This window comes from Physella acuta, unplaced genomic scaffold (genome assembly GCF_028476545.2).
Source record: "Physella acuta isolate Inbredline_101_S28 unplaced genomic scaffold, ASM2847654v3 ptg000890l, whole genome shotgun sequence".
In the NCBI taxonomy this organism is placed as follows: domain Eukaryota; kingdom Metazoa; phylum Mollusca; class Gastropoda; family Physidae; genus Physella; species Physella acuta.
Window position 1 is genome coordinate 273,797 of NW_026732407.1, and position 24,148 is coordinate 297,944.

At 38.5% G+C, this 24,148-nt stretch overlaps 1 protein-coding gene across 8 annotated transcripts in view; it reads left to right on the plus strand.

Moving 5' to 3' along the window:
• LOC131952724 (mucin-2) overlaps window positions 1-24,148 on the plus strand; it is a 52,564-nt gene that overhangs the window by 23,614 nt on the left and 4,802 nt on the right. For 6 of the 8 annotated variants that reach the window (XM_059315526.1, XM_059315528.1, XM_059315527.1 and 3 more), the window contains 10 exons: window positions 5,594-5,800; window positions 13,496-13,718; window positions 14,811-15,033; window positions 15,973-16,133; window positions 16,662-17,664; window positions 18,409-18,480; window positions 19,053-19,219; window positions 19,536-19,731; window positions 20,886-21,008; window positions 22,263-23,640. In XM_059315526.1, coding sequence (XP_059171509.1) covers window positions 5,594-5,800; window positions 13,496-13,718; window positions 14,811-15,033; window positions 15,973-16,133; window positions 16,662-17,664; window positions 18,409-18,480; window positions 19,053-19,219; window positions 19,536-19,731; window positions 20,886-21,008; window positions 22,263-23,640 — 3,753 coding nt within the window. Of the gene's footprint in view, window positions 1-5,593; window positions 5,801-8,939; window positions 9,195-13,495; window positions 13,719-14,810; window positions 15,034-15,972; window positions 16,134-16,661; window positions 17,665-18,408; window positions 18,481-19,052; window positions 19,220-19,535; window positions 19,732-20,885; window positions 21,009-22,262; window positions 23,641-24,148 lie in introns of those variants that run through there. The other 2 variants (XM_059315532.1, XM_059315533.1) reach the window with 2 other exon arrangements.

Consider the following 24,148-nt stretch of genomic DNA (forward strand, 5'->3'; position numbering starts at 1 on the left):
ACCACATCAAATATAACATCACATGTAGGTCACTACACACCAACCACATCAAAAACCACATCACGTGTAGGTGACTACACACCAACCACATCAAAAACCACATCACGTGTAGGTGACTACACACCAACCACATCAAATATAACATCACGTGAAGGTGACTACACACCAACCACATCAAATACAACATCACGTGTAGGTCACTACACACCAACCACATCAAATATAACATCACATGTAGGTCACTACACACCAACCACATCAAATACAACACCACGTGAAGGTGACTACACACCAACACATCAAATAGAACATCACGTGAAGGTCATTACACACCCACCAGCCTGTGTCTCAACAAACATGTTTACATTTCAAGTTATCGATTAGCTGCTGCTGATCAGTGAAGTCTTTGCCGTGTTTTGTCGTTTTATCCTGGGTTTAAAAAAATATTTTCTATTATAAGTTTAATTAAAGCGCTCATTAAAAAATTGGGACAGATGGGCGGGGAAAGAGCGGGAACTATTTTCGTCTATGAGTGTAGAGCTGTAGAAAAGATGGAGAAACAGGGGTCGTTAGGTTCTATCCGACCTCATCTCACACCCAACCCCACCGCTCATCCCATCCCTGACCCCACCCCTGACCCCACCTCTCATCCCACCCCACGTCTCACCTTACCCCTACCCCACTAAACACCCCATCCCCGACCCCACCTCACATCTCATGCTCCTTACGTCTAACAGACGGCTTACTCCTGTAAATCATAATTTATTAGGCTGTTATCATATTCATACATAATAACACGGTGGCAAACAAAACTGTAACAACAGACAAAAACATCTGCACACACTCACACATACACACGCACACACACACATACACACGCACACACACACACATACACACCTACTTACAAGTTTACATTTATTTTTGTGTTGCAAGAATGTCTTTTTAAGTATCGCACATTCTATTCGTACATCCATACATTTTGATGGATTAATAAGATTGTCTGCGTTTTTTTCTTTAACATCATCAATTTGAAATGTTCGGAATGTTGCCTAACAAGGTTTTCTTTCTTTGGTTGGTCTTTAGGGGGTTACGATGTGGTATGTTGCTTTTATACTATTCATATGGTTAAGTAGTAAAATGGATGGCTTAACCACAGTATTTTTCTATGGTTTGTTAACCCACATTTGTTATATCTTTTTTGTTGACCACCAAAATTTAGCTCGTCATATGTTGACCTCAAAACGTATGTTGTTACATGTTGCCCACCCCTCCCCCACCATGGGTAGTGTGTGATTCTCTTCTCAGTGTTTGTCGTCTTACCTCCATCGACTCGTGACGCCGCATGACTCACTAGCACTTGACCATTTGATCTGACTCCAAAATATCCTGTGATCGATGGGATCCATTTATTTTTAACGAGAAAGCCCAGACCGTCTATTCATTGATTAGCCCAATCACATCGCGTCAGATCATCTCAACATTATCTTGTCTCTGAAGTTTTTTTTAACTTCTTCACAGACTGTAGACTTACTGTAGACAGGTTGCAGACAAATTATAGACATACTTTAGATAGTCTGTAATTATATCTTAGACTGACTGTAGACCGACTTGAGACTGATCGTACACAGACTGCAGGCATAATATAGATAGTCTGTAAACCTATTTTGTAGATTGACCAGTGTTTCTTTCAGACTTTTTTCTCGAGGGTTGGAGGGGGGGGACTCAATTTTCCGGGAGGCGGACACTAGTAAAAGTATATATTTTCTATATAAAATCTGTATCTCGTTGAAGAGAGTGAAAGAGAGGGGGGTGGGAGGGGGTCCCCGCATGTTGTAGACAGACTGTACGCAGATTTTTAAGCTACTGTTTTATTTAGATAGACTGTCGACAAACTTTAGACTGTAAACACATAAACTATTAAACAAACGTATCAAGTTACGGCTGTGTCTCTTGGTTTGTAACACAGTCGGGTATGTGAAAAAAATGGAAGCTTTATTGTTATTTTTTTTTATGTAAATACGATTCAATTTCACACTTTTTTGTTTTCAAGATATTTTTAAGAGTTGTCATGTTTTCTGACACGTTGAATGGTTTAATTAGTGACAATATATTTGTTTATAATTTGTTTATAGATGTAATTTTGTTTCTTTAAAATGTTAAACTTGACGTTTCAACGTTTGCCTAACTTTTACCGTCACCCTAAAGTCAACTTGTCGTTACACCATCAGCAGGATGTTAGCGAATGTTGAATTAAATGGGACATCACGTGATCTGGTATTGACCAGTCTGGTTCCAAAGTTGACTCGGTCTCAAGACGAGGCTGACACAGACAGTGGACACGACCTGCCCTTGGCTGGAGGCAGGTGGACCAACAGGTCAATCTCTCAGTGGCGTAGGCAGGACTTTGTGACTGGGGGGTCGACTTTTCTTGTACAACATATTCACCACGATGAAACTAAAAGCACTGACAAGAGAGCAACGTCACCAAATGCTGTAGCGTAATGGGAGGCGTGTCATTTATGGGGGCAGTGGGGTGGGCTGTACTTTCCCTACCAGAGGCGTAGCGAGGGGGGGGGGGGGGGGCGGGGGTGCGGACCGCACCGGGTGACACCATTTAGGGGGACGACACCAAGGCAAAAATAGCAAAATATATAGAGAAAAATAGCAAAATATATAGAAAAAAATTTGAGGGGGGGGGGGTGCAAATCGAAAGTTTGAGAGGGGGGGGGTGGTGCAAATCGAAAGTTTGAAAGTTTGTCCCCGGGAAGGGTCACTACGCCTCTGGGGGGGGGGGGGGTGACACCATTAAGTGCCGCACCGGGTGACACCCGACCTCTCTACACCACTGTTCCCTACCCAACATTCCACCCCTGCCTACGATACTGGATACACGCTGGACCTAGGTCAAATGATGGGCGTAAAATCTTCCCATAATAGGCTAGTTTAGTCATGGTATGTGGACAGTTCACCGTGCTTACTAAATATCTGTTGCACGATTAGTATATCACTTTGTGTGCTTCGTACGCTTCAATACACCGTCAAGTTTACCTCGTTCAAGTGTACCTCACAAAGTCAAGTATATGACAGCATTTTGTACATGAGTCAAGTGTACCAGATAGTCAGCTGTACATGACACAGTCATGTTTCTTTTACAGTCAGTGGTACTTAACACAAGTGTATATACTGCTTTATTGATTTGTAGCCTACTTCCATTTCCATTCAATTCATTTCTATATGCTTTAACCCGATAACTTTTACATTTAGCGAACATCCAACAGGGGAGGTAACTAGCCCGGTGATGTAATCAAGTGTGAAATAACCTGGTTACTCCCCTTCATTATTGCAACCAGGCTGCTGTCCTGACCTGGTTGTTAATTAACCGCGCGACGTGTATGCATAACTTGGTTTAATTAACTGGAAAAATATGCAGAAATTTTAACCGGTCGTGTTTAAAAACGTATTTTTTTCCTCTTCTCTGTTGCGTGTATAAAATGTTGAACAGTTTTTATTTTCTCTCTCGAATTATAGGTTACATCCGCCTTAGACAACCCGTCCAACTTTAAAACACCAACTTACGCTAATGGAAGTTCGTGCAACGTTAATTCACTCCGCGTGCTTAGTTCTGTTACTTTGACACGTGTCTGAAAGTGTCAAGTCTAAGTATCTTAAACATAAAAGGTCCACCCACTGACCAGCGGTCACTCACTGACCATCGGCTACTAACTCTAGACCGTTGAGCGTGACCCCCCCTCCCTCCCCCCTCTTAATTTCTAAGACATTGTTTTCATGATGTGTTTTGAAGCTATGCCCAGATCATGTACTATACTAGCCACAGCTTAGTTAAACGTAACAGAGCTGTTTATCGATAAGCTGAATAAGGGTTTCTTTCACTTTTTTTCTCCGAGTGTTAAAGGGAGGGGGGGGGCGAATTTAAAATATTCAAGAAAGGGGGAGGGGGGGGGACTCTGGATATGGTGGTATGGTATGCCTGTATATTTTCTATATAAATTATATTTTCTTTTGATTTCCTCCGTGGGGAGGGGGGAAGGGACGTGGCCGAAGAACTGAATACAGAGATCTAACCCACACTAGAAAATCTGAAATTACATACCACCACAAAGACGTGCTTTTGTTCTATTTTCTACAGTGTTGTATGCATGCTAATCAAAAACTTTGGTATGCGTAATTAGATCTACAAGCTATTACATATGCTGTCACACCCAACACTTTGTCACTGTCACATATGAGGATAAACCAGTTGTCAGAATTAACACTAAACCATCGTCACAGTAGGTAAACGATAAACCATGATCGCATTAAATGCACACTAAAACTTCTATCAAATACAATGCTAAACCATTCTGCCAGACAACGCTAAACCATAATAGGATCATTGATAAAACATTTGTTTTTGGTTTGGTTTTTTGCTTAACCTGGCTCTGTCATCTTATACGACAGCCACACACGATAGTCTTGATAAATAAGGTCGTGTGGGTGTGGTTCTCAGTTTTACATAGGGCACACACCTGCTAATCTGGGCTGTGTTGATTAAGTGGTGAGTGGGCACCACTACATAGGGCTCACAACTGTAAAGTGGGGTGTGTTGATTAAGTGGTGAGTGGGGACCACTACATAGGGCCCACAACTGTAAAGTGGGGTGTGTTGATTTGGTGGTGATTGGGGACCACTACATAGGGCCCACAACTGTAAAGTGGGGTGTGTTGATTTGGTGGTGTGTTGATTTGGTGGTGTGTTGATTTGGTGGTGTGTTGATTTGGTGGTGAGTGGGGACCACTACATAGGGCCCACAACTGTAAAGTGGGGCGTGTTGATTTGGTGGTGTGTTGATTTGGGGGTGAAATGTTGCCACTAGCTAACATCCTATTGTTGATGTTGCCACTAGCTAACATCCTATTGTTGATGTTGTCACTAGCTAACATCTTACTGTTGATGTTGTCACTAGCTAACATCTTACTGTTGATGTTGTCACTAGCTAATATCTTACTGTTGATGTTGTATACCAGTAGCTAACATCCTATTCTTGATGTTGTATATCACTAGCTACCAACCTGCCGATCTCTGTCATTGTTTAGCTCATTAGCTGCACTTGGATACTAATTAGTGTAATTAGAAAATATATATACAATTATTTCCCAAAAACAAACAGTTTAGTGTCAATTCAAAGGATGCTAATTAGTGTCAAAAGTGTAATGTATTGGGGGGGGGGGGGTATCGCATAATATCTATATCAGTACGTAACATAAAAGTATTTGACATAAAAGTATACCACTTTAGCATACAGGTATAGTAATCTTTCTACCGTGTGTTAAGTCATACTTCACAAATTCCCAAGTTCTAATCAAACGGTTGCTGATATCACTGAAGAAGGGCGGGTGGCGCTGAGGTCGTCTACTCGCTGAGATAATGCTGAGATAGTCAACATTTTAACATCCTTGGTCTTTGTCCCGGTGAGATAATGACAAAACACATCAGTCCGGGTAGCCTCGCTGTATCACACCACTGCATGTGTTCTGTGTCGTCTGTATACTTTACTTGTTTAATTAACCGCCGGGTTAATTATTTTTTCCAGTAATTTAAACAACTTGGCCGTCTCTGAGACCGAAACTCCAGAGGAGATGGCGCTTGCTAGAAACGGTACTCAGAAGCCTGGAACCCAGAATGGCAAGCCTGCAATTGTGGGGTTGGGTCAAGATGACGTGGCACCGGAGGATGGACTGGTCAAGCTGGACGTGACTTTACCTGATGGTCAGCGGAAGGATATACAAGTCGAATACACGTGAGTGGGTTGTGATGGGTTGTCAGGGGGTGTGACGTCAGGGGGTATAGGGTTAGATGTCTGACTAGTTTTCTCACACATTTGTAACAAGTTAGAAGTCCGGAGGGGTGGGGGTCAATGTTGTAGTGGTGTTGGGGTAGGGGGGGTCTTCCTTGTCGGGGTCATCGTTCTAGGGGTCATCGTTGTGTTAGAGTAGAGGTCGTTGTTGTAGGGGTCGTCAATGTAGTGGTATTACTGTAGGGGTCGTCATTGTAGGGGACATCGTTGTGTGTTAGAGTAGGGATCGTTGTTGTAGAGGTCTTCGCTGTAGGAGTCGTCGTTGAAGGTGTGTTACATTAGGGGTTGCTGTTGTAGGGGTCATAGTTTTAGGTGTGTTGGAGTAGTTGTCGTTTTCGTTGGGGTCGTCGTTGTAGGTGTGTTAGGGTAAGGTTAGGGTAAAGGTGTAGGCTACATATCTGTGTGGGGGTGTGGGGTGGATGGGGTACACCCCTTGTACACTAGTATATTATATTTTCTTTCTATTTTTGTGTTTAAAAACCCCCAACAAGTACCACTTTTACCATTGATTTATGTATCTTTTTATCCAGTATTTGCATTTTTGTTTTTGATATTTGCATGTATTTATATGTATGTGTATTAATAACAACTTCATTTCCCTACCCCATTAATTTGATTCTTTCAAGTTTTCAGATTCCGCTGCAGTCTGAAACATCAGTACTTTTTTTCAAACAACTTTATCATATATTGTGTATATTTTTTGATGTAGCCAAACATAGACTATAATTCGGGTTTCTGGAGTATTCAAATCAATATGTCTACAAGTTTTATTATATTTATGTATTGTGTTAGTGCGTGCAATTATATATGGCTAACAACACCTATTTTAAGTTGATTATACTGATCACTGGCTGAAGCTAACGACAACGTTACTCATTGATTGATTTATTCAAACATACCGTGATCAATCAGATAATCAATAACTACATGAGGGAAAGGGGAAGTAATAATATAAATGTCAGCATCAGGGGCAATCACTCGCGCAGAAGCCGTCCATCATTGTTGTTTTCGTAACCGCTCATAATATGACCTTGACCCCGATGATTATGAATAACGAAATACAATTATAAACGGTTATTTTTTTTTAAATATTTGTGAGACCTAATCAATGAATGCAAAACTGAACACAATGAACTAGCTAATGATGGTCAGATTATTCGTACAAAAATTGCTACACTTTATGTTGCCATGCAGACCCTGTATAACTACACCATTCCAAGAAATGTCCCTATTTCACTATGTTTTATAAGAAATAATTTCGTAAGACTGGCTCAGGTTAACTTTCTCAAGTGTTGGAATAGACGGCCATGTTTAAAACAACAGACTAGCACGCATGAGCTATTTCCGTGCACTGTGTTACACATGCGCTGATTAAGTCACTCACCGGTCACACAACCTTATTCGTGGCCACTCTATCATTCTAGCCAGTGGCCACCCTATCAATTGTGGCCAAGCTATCATTCTGACCATTATGTCATTCAACGGTCACACTACTTCATTCGTGGCCACCCTATTATTCTGCCCATCTTAATTTTGACCATGCTATCACTCTGGCCATTATGTCATTCACCGGTCACGCTACCTCATTCGTGGCCACCCTATCAATTGTGACCATGCTATCACTCTGGTCATTTTGTCACCCTGTTACCCTGAACACCCAGTCACTCTGGCCATGATGTCATTCTAGCTATCCTTCCAAGACGGCCAAATATGCTACTCTGGCCGTCCTGTCACTTTAGCCATCCTGTCGCCTGGCCACATATCACTCTGGCCACATATCACTTTGGCCACATATCACTCTGGCCACATATCACTTTGGCCACATATCACTTTGGCCACATATTACTTTGGCCACATATCACTCTGGCCACATATCACTCTGGCCACATATCACTCTGGCCACATATCACTCTGGCCACATATCACTCTGGCCACATATCACTCTGGCCACATATCACTCTGGCCACATATCACTCTGGCCACATATCACTCTGGCCACTCTGTCCACTGGTCCACCTAGCATTAATCATCCCGCGTGCCGGTCCCTGTAACCACATTAGTAAACATCGTGTTAGTGACGTCACCACGAGTCAAGTGGTCTCTCCACCGCCCCGAGTGGTGGCGCCAGATGATTGACCAGGTACATGTGTCAAATCCCTGCTAATCCGTGACTTTAGCTGACCGTGAGGATTAGTGACCGGGTCTGGCTACTTAGTGACACCAGGTTCTGACAAGTCTTCGCTATCAACATGGCGAAGGGGCGGGGCTACTTACCTGTGAGAAATTCACTAATGACTAAGTCAACGATCCAGCTGGTCCCACCCCCCTTCCTCTCCCCCTCCCATCCTTTAAACTGTAGTACCGAATGCAAATAACCTGAACAAATATTTAGGCTTCTTAATTAGAGATACTTGGTGTGAAAATTAACTATTTAGGTGAATTAGGTAAACTGACAAACAAACAAACTGACAAACTAGCTGCCAAGCTCACTAAATGACCGACAGTCACTTTACAGCAGTGAAGTGCCGGTGTAAAGAGACGACGCTTGCTATATCATTCCGTATCTGTGTGCCCCATCCTTTACATTGTTTACATTGTCTGATGTCTGCTGTTTATATGCATCGACTGCATCTTATGTTGTATGATGCTATGTGTAAGTATTGTATATAGGTAAATGGTGATGTAATGTAGCGTGAAATATGTGTATGTAGGGTGAAGTATATTGTGTATAATGAATGGACCGGTCCAAAAATAGCTCCACCTCTGTGTACAGTACAAGCTAACATGCTCCCCCCCCTCCCCTGTAAGCGGCCGCCTATAGAAAAACGACCGTTAGATGGTAACCTTCTTAAGAATCAATCAATGGCTAGATCAATGAGGCATGAGGGAATTCCCGAACAAGGTCGGAATGTTGTCGTCCGTAGATTTAGCGCCCTACCTGTAGGTGCGTGACGTCACCCTAGTGACACCGACTCGTAACCACTGGCTATAATTAGAAGCGAGTAGGGGTGGGGACGAAACGGGGGCCTGTCGTACCTGATACCAGGTTTGTTTATGTAGGTCATTGTTATATGAAAACACGCAGTGGCAACAGTTAAGTGTGTTGAGTGTGTGTTAACACAGCAACGCGTGGAGACGGACACAGTATTCAGTTGCCCCCATCCCACGGCCGGCTGGTCCGCTAGTGTGTAAGACGGTATCATCTCCAGTCGCCGCATGGATGTTGTAGCTAGATCTAGTTATCGCGCGGTGTAGGACTACTAAAATGTTTCGTTTCACCAAGAAAAACAAACAGGTGTTCAAGCCTGAACCCGCGGAGGTCAGACCTGAGCCACAGGTAAGTGACATACATATTGGTAGACTTTCGTAAACACACAGAAAGAAACTAGCCACAGGTAAGTGACATACATATTGGTAGACAGTCGTAAACACACAGAAAGAAACTATGTCCCACATCAGAAAATTGTTGTCACGTTTTTTATAAAAACAACCCGCCAGTTAATTAGTTCTAACACTGCTGATTAGGCCCTAATTATTTTTTTAAATCTCACTGTAGCTGGTTATCTAACTATAAAAACACGCCAATTGTAATGCAGACCTACTTGATTACAACTAATTATTAAAAATGTTTGTATAGCTTTAATCGAAAAAAAAAAAAAGCTTGTTTGTCGAACTATTTCTAACACTATCTGACACAATGCTACACACTACACACTATCTACGGAGAGATAGTGCTTAAAACATTTTTGTTAAACTAGTTAATCTGGTGAATGTTTACACTGACTAAATAGAGATCCGTTGTTATACGGTAGTGGGTTTACGTGATTACATAGGGTGTAAACTAAGGTTGTCGGTGTATGGGTTCAGGGCATGTCGTGTGCTGATGCTGATTGATGGATCTTGTCGTAGTTTGATTTTCTTTTTTGTTTTAGTCCAGCGCTATATCTTTTTTTCTCTATATCCAGCTCTGAGGTCTATGCATTTTAATGTAACTTTCCCATTTCTATCTTGACGGTCCACGGGGCTACTGAAGTAGAGTCCACCTGTTTCTGTGACATCGGCATATGAAGTGATAGTTACAGTGATAGTGTGGTCAGCACTATGCCCACGTATTGTAATGTCTTAAATATGTATCCTCTTGCCGCGCCCATTGTGTTTTATTCGCTGGTCTGAGAAAAAAGTCACGTATTCCAGAGCTCTGGAATAGATCATCTAGGTCTACTTAATAGACAACATTGACTTTAGAAGTCGAGATCAGGCAGATAGCCTTTCGCTTAGACAAGGTGTCCTGCAACCTTTTTGTCCAGTCAACTTGTTGTCCTGCTACCTTTTTGTCCAGTCAACTTGTTGTCTTCCTACCTTTCAGTCAACTTGTTGTCCTGCTACCTTTCAGTCAACTTGTTGTCCTACTACCTTTTTGTCCAGTCAAGTAGTTGTCCTTCTACTTTTTCAGTCAACTTGTTGTCCTACTACCTTTTTGTCCAGGGGGTCATCCATAAATGACGTCACGCTTTTTTTGACGATTTTTACCTCCCCCCCTCCCCTCCGTCACACGTCGTCACAAAAAGCCAGACCCCACCCCTAAAATGACGTCACACCTCAACCTACAACCCCCCTCAAAATTGCAGTTGAATTTTTTAAAAACATCGATATTTTTCCAAAATCTTGTCTAAACTATTACAATTTATTAAAAGTTATCTAAAACGCGAAATAACGTCTAAAATTCGTTTTCTAACATTGCTTTTTTATAATGCAAAAATGTGACGTCGCAACATCTGACCCCCCCCTCCCCCTCATCACACATCGTCACAAAATTACGGACCCCCCCTCCCCCCTACGAGTGTGACGTCATTTATGGATGACCCCTAGTCAAGTAGTTGTCCTTCTACTTTTTCAGTCAACTTGTTGTCCTACTACCTTTTTGTCCAGTCAAGTAGTTGTCCTTCTACTTTTTCAGTCAACTTGTTGTCCTGCTACCTTTGCATTTATTGCCATTATATAAATAACTTCATATTCAGCCTATTTTGTGAACTTTCTCCTGCAGCCGTCTATTTAGGAAACCGTCTATTTTAGAAGCCGCCTAGTTATGACCGTCATGAAATTCTGCAATTAAAAAATCAGATTGTAATCAAGCTGAAATATTTTCTATACGCCTACTCCATAAATTTCCTTTAAAACCACTTTTACTGCATTTTTATGGATTGGATTAAAAACGCTTTTCTAAGGTTTGAAAAGTAAATGTAATTCATGCATCTCCGTGCAACATGTTGGCCGCATGAATTAGACACAGGTCTAAATAAAACCCTCTCTAAACTTTCAAGAAAAATCTGGAGAATACATTTGTATTGAATTGTGCCGCCAACTTCTTTCTAAATAAAACAGTTTTGCTCAATCAGAATATCTAGTGATGCGTTTTTAAATTTCCATAAGTTTTGATGTAAATATTGTAAGCTTAAAAACAAATCTTAGACATTATGCACCAAACATTTTGTGACCGTTCTTAAAATATTAGAATCCATTTTTTAAGCCTGACAAAGTAGCCATGCTGATTCGTTGATGTCTCTTGGGGGTTTACGTACCCAGTGTGGGGTGAAGGGAACCTAAGATTCAACGAGTTTCAAATGGTTCAAGAAACATTCTAATACATGTAACAGTCAATTTTTCTGATGATGAGGGTAATTCCAATTTCTATCAATTAATAACTTTACGAACACCACTTTTCAATATACAAGTGAGATCAATAAGAAATCAATAAATAATTTTGATGCTTAAAAATAAAATCCGTATCGTAAATTCTCTTAGAAAAGTCCAGAAATGACGTCACGCTAGCTTAGCATATTTTTTTAATCCCCACCTTCTGTCGCTCTATGATGTAACAAAAAACTTGACTTCCCGAAATCGACGCCATAAAACTCAAACCTGTCCCCGCCTCCTTCGGTAAAATACAAATCCTTCCAAAAATTGTCACGTATTAATGTGTACTTTTAGAAAAATCAAAACCTCTTTCCTTGTATGTTATACACTCCCCTTCTTTCTTTCGTAGCAATTCGTTCTATCTGCGTAATGCCATATTTAGTCTATATTACAAAAGCCTTGTATGTAATTATAATTAATAATCACAATATTATTAATATTGAATCCGTTAATACATGCGCTGTTAATAATTAGTTGTATATGAATACATGTAAGTTACTTCCCATCTATGCATTCCAAGTAACCAGGGGAAACAACTTTTAGTTTTATTGCCTATAGTTAAAAATAAAAAAAGAAATTCAACTGTTAAAAAGTAACTCTTTGTATTTATTATAATTTGTAGATTCTCCCAAATACAATAAGTATTACGTGTCAAACTATGCGCCATATGACTCCGACTTTAGCCAGCTTTTCTTCTGGATTAGCTTCCTTTGTCCAACCAAGAACAATCTGTGTCTGATTTTGGAGTTGTCTCTCCTAGATGGCCTGCTGTCCCTTGCTAACGAGCCTAGTCTGCCCGGGGGTTCGAACCAGGAATTTAGCAACCATTAACGGTTCCGCCGGACTACACCGTCCCCTCCCCCCCCCCCCCTCAAGTCTTTTAATTGGTGCACATTTGTGGCCAGTTTTAATTGGTGCACATTTGTATCAAGACTTCTAATTGGTCTACCTTTATCTTAGGGATAAAGTTGTGCCTATTTAACATGCGCATTCTGAAAGCGTCGGTCGTTACTGTAAAACCGTCACGGATTGTCCCACTTTAGCAGAAAAAAATATTTGCTTACTAGATCACGATTAGTTGGTCGTTACTTTCATTTTAATTCTGTGATTTTTTCTCTTTTCCCTCATTACAGAATAATTAGTTAATTAATATCCGATCCTCTCATAATTCTATTAGCAATAATTTAATTGTACTGAACATTTAAAGATGTTCAGCCTATATGTAAAACCGAGGAGGAGGAGGGGGCGGCTGTAATGTTGTCATCGACGACTTAAGGTAAACATGCCCGATTTACTCACTGGAGCCAGCTTGCTACGTCACTTCCGGAAGTCATGTTTTTAACCTGTCTAAACAAGTCGTATAGGGGGGGGGGCGGGGGCTGTCTAAACAAGTATCTGCGCAAGGGGTGGGTGGTGGTGTGTTTGATTCGGTGTGCGAATGGGGGAAAAAGACCAACTTAGACCTAGACTAGATACATTTTATTTACACTTAATTAATTAGACACAGCTGGCGCCCCTACCAAAATTTCAAGCCTAGATATTTCTCGACAATTTCTTTCTTGTGTGTTTATTGTCAGTCAACACAGATTAACAGCTTTCTTTCGTCCACAGATTGGTCGGCCATCTTCAAGGTTTCTGCGCATGACTTTACCGCTTAGCGGAGAGTTTAAATTTTAGAATACGATTTTTTAACGCTTAAATTATTTTAGGCCCTACTTTAAAAAATTCTTCTGTTGGCCTATCTTTAAGTATTGAAATAGTGATTTTAAAATTATTGAACATATTCTAGCGGTAGTGTCACTATGGAAACCTTGAAGATGTGCTCAAACTTCCGAGGTCACACCAGACACCTAGACTGTCTTCCCAAACTTCTAACGCCCCCCCCCCCTCCCCCCATTACGACCGTTAATATTTAGCTTACAAACGAGGCTTGTGACGTTTCAGCACCCCTATGCTGGACCTACTGGTCTGTCTGGCCGCCAAGAGCCGACTTAACCCGTCTGGGTTGGCCCTTCAGCTGGTGGCCGAGGACACGGGCAAGCCCCTGGCCTACAAGGCCAACCAGACCATCGGCTCGCTGGGCGGCCGAGTGGTTCGTATTGTCAGCAAAGACGATCTCGCGGCCAAGTCTAAAAATAAACCCTCGAAACAAGACAAACCTTTTGAGGTAATACACAAAATGCGGAACATTTGTTTAGGTTTTTTTTTGTTCTTTAGGGAACAAACATGATAAATTAAATTACGATCTTCTGGTTTTTCGAGAACAAACAGTAGAACAAATAGGGAGCAAGTAGCTTACACTATGATTTTGTGGTTGCTAAGCAACCAAAAGACCTAGTCTCCCACTGATCTGAGTTGGTGGAGACGATACTCAGGGCGCGCGGAGAAGACGTGAATTCCATCCCGCCCTGGTTATTTCAGCCGTCGTCAAAGATTTCCTTTGTACGTGACCTCTGACCTGGAACTGGTTTCATGCTTGTGACCTGACGCTCAAACACGCCATGAACCGCTCGGACGGGCGTCACACCCCGCTAACCACTCAAATCAGATCTGCTGTCGGTGTCTTCACTCACTGACCTGTAGCCAGAGTTCACAGTCTGCTGCTGTCAACGATAACAATGTACAGCGTCTGTCCCACGATACAATATTTAGGTTTTGAATTAGCCTAACAGAACATCATAGGCTACAGAGTAGGCCTGATAGACCTGCCCTATGTAGTAACTATAAAGTCAAGAATATTATAGCGTGTCACACACATTAGTTCCAGTGGACCAGTCTTGTAGCGTATTCCATGCGTGAACAGCAGTCATTTGTATAATCAGTCAGCTCTGTTTTCAATCAGTCTTTATTTCAAGCCGTTAACACGGAGGTTATTGTTTGGTTTTATTTTCATGCCAACATTTATATGGCCAAATACAATCAGTGTTTCTTCCAGACTTTTTTCTCCGGAGGGGGGGGGGGGGCACTTGAAATTTTCGGGGGGGGGGGGGGCGGACACTGTTAAAAGTATATATTTTCTATATAAATTATATAAATTTCATTTCGTTCAGGGGGGGGGGGGGGAAGGCGATAAAAAAGTATGCCTGGAAGAAACTCAGAAAACAATTTTATCCAAACAATGCTTGATAATAAGTAAATTTAATTTGGTTTTCAAAACGTCAAAACCTTTGTAAACGTACCAGTTCAATTAGAAATCTTATTTTTCAAATTACTTAGCTAATTATTTATATCAACTAATTAACATTTCACGAATTGCCAGATGACCCAGAGATTTACTGTAAACCTCCCTAGAGGTCAGAAAACTGTCCTGCGCATCAGTCCTCAAATGGCATTGGGTGAACTCATGAACTTGGTGTGTGAGGACAAAGGCCTTGACCCCAGAAGACATGTTTTACAGATACCCGGAAAACCTGGGGAAGTTGTGGATTTAAATGCCAGCATTCAACAGATGGGCATTCACGAGATGAACCTCATCACTGTTGGTAAGTTGGTAGTTGAGTACTGGCTACATACATTCATGATGTGGACCATATCACTGTTGGTGAGTTGGTAGTTGAGTACTGGCTACATTCATGACGTGAACCAGATCACTGTTAGTAAGTGGGTAGTTGAGTACTGGCTGCATAGCATTGGTACGGATAATTTGTCCATCACAACATGGTCGTGGTCATTTGTACGACAAAGTTTGAAAGTAAAGTAGCCCCTCGCAACATGGTCTATAACTGCCCTGTCCATTGTCACAACTAAATTGGTTTTCATGGACCTGATTTTGGGACAGTATTTTAGAATGACCAAATGTCAGTTTATCAAAATATTGGGCATATAAAACATTTAGAAGTGTGCCACCTGCTACCATTTAGAACATATGCGAGCCTCTACCACCAGTCAAACTAGCCAATGTCCATTTGATCACAAAAAAACTTCACCCACATTAAATTAATTTATAAAACAAATTTAAAAAAATGTATGCTAAAATGCAATGAACAAGTTAGTTGTTGGTTTGTTAGCCTATCAAACGCTGGGATTATCTATAAGTGACAATCATCAAGGTTGAAGATAACTTTATCTGTTGAAGAGTGGGTTGGCCAGATAAATTCCAGAGTAGAGATTGTTTTCATATGCCTCATTTGAAAGTAGCAAATCTTTTTCTATCTAATATTGAGTGGTTTTGAAAAGAAGCAACTAAATATGAAAAGTTGTGCTTTTGTCTTGATATTTTAATGTAAGCTTTAGTCAAATAGTCTCAACCAAGATATTCTTTATTTTAAATAAAATAACTTTACCAAAAAAAAAGAAAAATGCTCTAAAAAAAATAAAAATGGTATATTTTTAAACATTAAGTGTAAAAATGATCCAAATATTGCTGCCATTTATTACTTCCAACATTGATGTTTGTTTACATTTGTTTTTTACTTTTATAGGTTTACAAAACAATGCAGTTTCGTTACCTGACCTGTCTAAGCCAGTACCCAAAGATGACAAGGTTTCATTTTCCACACCTTCTCCAACTAAAACAGCAGAGCCAAAGAAAAAGAGGAGTTTTCTTTCATTCCTCTCTAAAAAGGATAAAAAATATAAAGCAGTAAGTTTTGAATGAAATAACTTAGCACATACATATAAAGCAGTAAGTTTCAATGAAAAACCTGCCACATAAATATAAAGCAGTATGTTTTTAATGAAATAAACCTGCTACTTGAATATAAAGTAACATGTTTTTAATTAAATAAACCATACCTACAGCCAGTCTACCTCTGGTAGTATTTATGTGAGGTGAGATTTACACCTTAGCCTAACTCAAACAGGATGTTTGCACCTAGTGTGTCCTTGTTCAGGCTAACTATTTCTGACTTTACTAATTCCATGAAAATACAATGGGATACTGCTAATTTAATACACCTGGGACAAGTATAATGTTTTCACAAAAATTGAAATTCTGCCAATATGTTTTTACAGTGAAATGTATAACAATTTAGACATAAACAAGCCAAAGCTATTTGCAATGGAGAGTTTTGACTTATTTATTTAAACTGAATTAGATATTAGCACATATTTTCAGTTGTTTAAAATGTAGGTAACATTTGTAAGAATTGTTCCAAAACTCTGATTCCAGTCTGAGACAAACATGGAGACCAGTTCTTCTGGCAGTCAAAAATCTAACTCAGCTCCAGCACAAAAACCCAGGACACCTCCCCCAACCCGGCGCAACCCTGAGCCAGACAACAGACCCAAGTCCATGTTCATTCCTTCAACTAAACCAGTGGATGAGGATATAGGAAATAATAATTCAGAAAACGCTCACACATTAGTGGCACCTGCTCGTAAGAAACGACGAGCCCCTGCCCCACCTGTTCCTGCACAGGTGCAAATAAAGGTGCAGGAGATACCTGCAGACAATGCCAGTGCTCCAGTTCCTCAAAGCCAGCATAATAGCACGCCACAAGTGCAGAACTCAGGTCTACCTGTTCAACATTCGTCACGCTCTGATGCTCTCAACCGCCTTCACTCGCGCAACAGTTCAGACTCCAGTGGTTATCATGAGCTCACCTTGAGTGGGTGTGAGTCACCAGAAGCTGCTCACCTCAATGGAACCAAGTTTAAAACAAGCATCGACACAACGTCCATAGAGAGCACAGAAATGGCCAGTAATGATGTGGCCGCTCACGAATCACCTTCTAAAATATCAACCATTGTAGAACTGCATGAAAAGTCTGAGGCAACTAGCATTACAAGTACTTCGCCTCCCTTGAACACTGGAACTCTTCCGTCTATGAAGAAAAGAAAAGCACCTGCTCCTCCTGCACCACCTGTTCCTGCACCATCAGTTCCAAAAGTCACACCCACAGAACCCCAAACCACACCCACAGAACCAAAAACCACACCCACAGAACCACAAACCACACCAACAGAACCACAAACCACACTTCCACAAGTCACAGTATCACAAACAAATTCACAAGTCACAGCCACAGTATCACAGACCACACCCACCAACCCACAAACCACACTACCTCCTCCAGCCCCTAGCTCTCCTGAAGACACCAGAACTGATGAAAGCTTATCACAAGAAGCCAACATGGTTGTGGATGTAGCTGATAATCCTATCACACATCAAGGTGAGTAAAACTACACTATTTTACAAAACCTCTGATAATTCAGTAACACTACAATATTTTTACAAAACCTCTGATAATTCAGTAACACTACACTATTTTTACAAAACCTCTGATAATTCAGTAACACTACACTATTTTATAAAACCTCTTATAATTCAGTAACACTACACTATTTTATAAAACCTCTGATAATTCAGTAACACTACACTATTTTACAAAACCTCTGATAATTCAGTAACACTACACTATTTTGTAAAACCTCTTATAATTTAGTAACACTACACTATTATATAAAACCTCTGATAATTCAGTAACACTACACTATTTATAAAACCTCTGATAATTCAGTAACACTACACTATTATATAAAACCTCTGATAATTCAGTAACACTACACTATTTTATAAAACCTCTGATAATTCAGTAACACTACACTATTATATAAAACCTCTGATAATTCAGTAACACTACACTATTTTATAAAACCTCTGATAATTCAGTAACACTACACTATTTTATAAAACCTCTGATAATTCAGTAACTCTACACTATTTATAAAACCTCTGATAATTCTACATTAGCTTTTGCTTAAAGAGCCAAGAATTCATATCCCATCAAACGTTTAAAAAAGATTAGCTTTACTCTTATTATGTATTGTTAAAATTTTGCTTGTGTTTAAAAGCTGACAGATCTTTATAAAAATATTGTGTAATAAGAAGTATGCTGATATTTAATTTCCTACAGAGAGTGTAGAAATTGAAGAAGAAATTGTTTCAAGTCTGCATCATCAAGAGGAACAAGCATTTAATTCTGCTAGTGAGGAAAGATTTATATACTTTATTAACAATCACTTTTTCACTTAAACTAAAAAACTAACAGATTAAAACAAAATATTGGAAAATAATATTCTAATTGTTTTAATATATGCCTATGCATTTTTAAAACTTCAGTAATCAAAGATGAAAAAATATTGTGACCATTGAAATTTGTTTACTAGTCAGAATTACTTTTGTAAAGTATTAGTATTGTTGAAAAATAACTGAGTTAATCTGTTGTAAACTAAGATGAGCCATATTTCAGCTCTGATAGACAACAACATATGCTATCTATCCCTAGACATCATATATTTTACTAGGCTCGGTCAAAAAACAATGCATTCCATTCTAGCCAAAGTCAGACATTTTCTTTTGAAGCCTAGCTTCATCTACCTTTATGTATCCTAAGCCTAACTAAACAGTCATGACTTAGAAACTTCTCTTTCTTAACCATAACTAGATAATTATAGTGGTAATAAATAAATTCCCTATCCAAACCTTAGACAGTCACATAGTTGTATATCACATTTAATTATCTGTTACACATCTGTAATAAAAATTTCTTCTGACCAGCCACTGAGGACCAAGCGGACAGTTCCAGCCTGTCCAGTTCTGTGACATCAGCTCAGGCGACATTTGACGACATCTTAAACGGAATTCAGTTTGAAGAAGAGAAACCAACATTGATAAAAGTCAATAACAAGTATGATGAGAATGATGATGATGAGAAAATAGAACAGGTTTGTGCAGGAATCCTAAAACCTCATTATTTACCATCATGCTCTTTTTATCACATAGGATTGTCAATTTACTTTCCTATGCGTCTAGTAAATGATCTAAATTATAAAGTTTTTATTCTACTGTATACTTTTATTGACAAGTTTTAAAATTTCAATATTAAAGCAAGTAGATGCCCCATTTTTGTTATTTTGTATACATGTAGTTTTAAAAAATCATCTCTTTTACAGATGAAAATGTTCTTATTTTGATATTATATACTTTTTGTTTAAAACTAGTGTGCGTCTTAACATAAACTTTTCAACTCATTTGCACCAGGTGCAGCCCTACAATGAGCGTCCTTGTGCATTTATCCCCCCACCCCCTCCCACAGAGCCCCCTCCTGACAATTTCGAGGTGGATGAAAGATTAATTGAAACATCCTATGAGCCAATATTGATTGACAAGGAAACAGAAGTGAACGAGGACAACACTTCTCTGGCCACTTCCAGTGCCAAAAGTTCACCAGGACATGGTAAGCTTCTTGTTTACTACCTGTGTAGTCAATGTTTTTACTTTTAGTTTACTACCTGTGTAGTAAATGTGTTTAGTTTACTACCTGTGTAGTAAATGTGTTGAGTTTACTACCTGTGTAGTAAATGTGTTGAGTTTACTACCTGTGTAGTAATTACTTCCAGTTTACTGCATGTGTAGTAAATGTTTTTATTTCTAGTTACTACCCATTTTTGCAGACAGTAAAGAGGGAATTCAAAAACTTTATTATTGTGTACATTTTGATATTTTAATTAGAATGCTTGATTACATTATAATGTCAAGTATACAATTAATTTTTATTAAATATGAAAAATGCGTCTGCCTTGTTAAAATCAAATGAATATTTGATTATCATGTAGAAAAAATATTCTTTTGATTTATTTGTATCAATGCCACAAGAAACTGGCTATTGTTAGAGTTAAAAGGAAATTTATTAGGCATGTTACATAAAGGTAATGGGACACAACTCTACTAATTTTAAAATCACTTGCCTTGTTGGTTGAGTTGGATAATCTAAAACCACATTTACACTTACCACATGTATACTATACATGTCTAAGGAAATAACCCTGTAACAAGTTAATTATATATGGGAATGGAAACATTTTCCTCAGAGAACATATATTATTAACTGTTGCAGTTTTTTTTCTTTGATATGTCTAGTATAGGGCCTACATGTCATAAATGTTATCACAGTGTTAAAAATATTTGTAAAACTATCAGTAAGTACAATTATTTGCATGTTATAAAAACAATTATAAACAGATACTAAGGTGATAGAAACTAAAAAAATCTAACTTGTAATGTTAATCTTCAATTTGTTTATTATTTTTGGTTTGAAAAGATTTTTTTTTTGGTTTTCGTTTGTTTAGTTTTGATTATGAGATATATCTTTGTCTACAGATTGGTTTTAATATAATTTTATTTTAATATACTAGAAATTTATGTTCTTAACTCACAAATGATTTACAAAAAAATTCAAAAATTAGTTGATGCAAATATAACACATTTGGCTGATTTTCTTAAAAATTGATCTTCAAAATTTAAATTTTTTAGTTTTGAACAATTGTTAGAAATGGAAACATTCATGCTTAGTTTTTTCTGCATTACTTAACATATCCCTACAACACACAGCTCGTAAGTTCAGCATCACCAGTCTGGGATCAGTTGACACTATCGAGGACATCAGCTTAGATTTTGAGCAGACTATACAATTTGCAGAAGAAACAATTTTAACTTCTTCTTACGTTGAGGAAGGTATTCCAGGCTCAGATCTATTAAAAACACAATTATCTGCTAGGTGTACACATCTAATCTAGTTTATTTTTTGAATGCTTCTTTAGATGTTGGTTGTTTAATTTTCTTTTTTGTTCTTCTTAACACTTTTATTTAAAATAATACTGATTAAATATCTTTAAAAATTTTTTAGCATGCCCTTATAAAATTTGTCTAATATTTTAAGTGACAATTATAAAAAGTTTGGATAAGTATTGATGTCATTGTTGTAATAGATTTCTATTTTAAAGCATTCATTTAATGAAGCAACGATACTGAAATTTTTGTATTAATAATACATTTCTAACAAATTTGTTTCTGCTTATTTATTATGTTTTATAATTTACAATTTTCTTATAAATAACTGATTTAATAATTGAAAAAAAACAACTCATTTTTTAATTTTGAAATGAAAATACTTTAAATGCTTACAAAACATAGTTCACTTAATGCTGTTTAAAAGATCATACAGACCAACATTACTTCAGCTGCCTAATAAAACTAACTTGTATGTTGTTATTTAACTTAAAAAACTTATTCTAGAATTAACTTTATTCAAGCAAGCTGCTGACACTGAAGGTTTTTTTTTTTTTGCTTCTCTGAGTATCTTTTTGTTCTAATTTTTTCTTGCTGTTAATTTTATATCTAAATAGATTTTCATTTCCGTGTTAATTTAGTTTCTTGCTGTTTTAATATAATGTTTTATTCAATGCACAGATGCACAAGTAGATCTGGGTCTGACTTTTGGGCCATGACCCACGGGTTGTGGCGACCCATGTTATCTCACCATTTTCAGCTTTATTTCACAAATTCTTTTGCTGAACTTGTAGAATTTCTTAGTTTTTAATTTACTTTGCATTTTTTTGTTTTTTATAGTTTTAAAAGTATGCTTCTTTAAAATGAATATTTTTAGCATTAAAGTTTTTTAAAATCTTAAATAATATAAAATTTTAAAAATAAATAGCAAATTTACAATTCAATTTATAATTCTTACCAATTATATAACTTGTTTTGGAAAAATGTAAACGACAAGTATTTTTAAGCAAATATAGTCTATTATTTTAAGAATCGGTCACATAATTTTACAATTGTATAATTACTTAATTGAATACAGAGATTAGTTTTAAAAATATGAAAGTAACAAAGACAGCAAGATTAAATCACTACATGTGTAGTATATAATGATCATTGTTTTATTTTAAACAGCATTGCATTAATAGTTATATTTATTTTCAGGGAATTCTGGGTACAAGAATGAGATGGCACAGTTTGTTGAGAGAATGAGCAAGTTAGCGCTGGAGAACCCACACCTGTCAGAGGTTACTTCCCCTGAGGACAGCATCAGCCTGTCTGTCCATGGCTCCGATACCAACTCTGAAACGGGATCAGTCATCCAGCACAACCGGACTGACTCTAAGGACTCTAGGTCAGAGTCTGAAAGTGGCTCTCTGAGTAGGAAACTGGGGAAGAAAGTTCATGCCAAGGAAGTTGAGAGTCCTGTGTGTGAGGAGGTGCCATTCAATGGCGGCCTGTCCCACAGTTATGGAGGTGGTTCCCAAGAGATTGCTGTGTGCGAGGAAATGACAGTCCTACCTGAGACAGTGCCACCACCCCCAGAGTTCGATGATGATGGCATCATTGAGAAAGTTATTGACAGTGTCAATATAAATAGTGACACTGTCAACAGAAATTTTGACAGGAATGAGAAAGATAGTGACAGTGAAAGTGATAGTTCCAGTGATGTTGTAGATGACTTAACTACCGACAGAAATGTCACATCTTACCCTAGTGACAATTTTGTGGACACTAGTGTAGGAAAATACAGCAATGAGAGAGAGAATGTAAATGAAGAAGATGAAGAGGAATATTATTCTGAGACTGTCGAAGAGCTGATTATCCCCCTTGGGCCAAATGGTTATGACTTTTCCGCTGCAGTTAAAGTGGATGAAACCTCTAAAGAAAAACCTCCTGAGCCCTCCACTAAAGAGGCTGTAACTGGCGTGTTCAGGGCAGTACCACTTTCTATTGCACCATTTTCTTATGGTTTGACATCAGCCATTGATGCCCAACTGAACCAGCCCACCCCAACTACCCCTGCTCCTAAAGAAGAATTTGTACTGACCAGTGAAGACCTGTCCAGCGTTTGTTTCCTACCACCAAAGCTTCTTAAAGCCAAGCCCCAACCTGATACTCAATCCACAGTCCATGTTTCATCAACATCTTTAACCATAGACCAAAACAAAAAAGAATCCTCAGTGCTTAAAGCAGGAGCTAGTGACCTTCCTGCTAGCAGACCGGTCAGTCAAATCAAATCTTCTCTTAAAGTCAAGACCTACCCACTGAGCAGCAGCTCCACAGCTGTGTACTCAGCTTGGTCAGACACTGCCAACAGTTCCACCAACTTATCCACCAACTCCACTGGCTATTCCACCTCACGGTCAGACACAAGGCCGGTGGATAATGACCCGTCAAGCTCAGACCCGCTTGCTACCAGATCAACCCCTAGGTTACTCATGAATTCACAGCCATCAAATCACAGTCAGTTTAGGTCCAGTCAGCTAATGACCACACCTGTGGACATTGATGTTGTGGACAGCGCTGCCTCATCAGACAGGTAATTATAACTTAATTAAAATAAATATTACCTAAAATTACTCTAAAATTTAAAATGCTTTCTTTTTGCTATTTCTATTTATTTCTTTATTAATTCAGCTTGTAACTCATTTTTAATCAAATTAATATTTAATTTTCATGGTATATTTTCAAACATTCCTCCACTCTTTCCCACCCCATGCTGATTTTTAAAACCCTGTAGTTTACTTTATTTTAAATCCCCTTATTACCATCGTATTACTGACTATTTAAAAGTATCCCTTGGTACATTAAGACTAAAGCATTAGCTGACATTAAACAAACTTATTTTTAAAAAATGAAACCAGTATTTGGACATTACTCCAACACCAATAGCAAAAACAAATGTTTATACACTTTCAGACAGAGTATTCCCACATGACCAAACAAAGTGGGCCTAAAAATACAATTTTGATTTAAAAAATCTACTCCAGTGCAAAATGTTTTTGTTTTCCTTTTCTATTGACATCTCAGAACAACCACAAGATAAT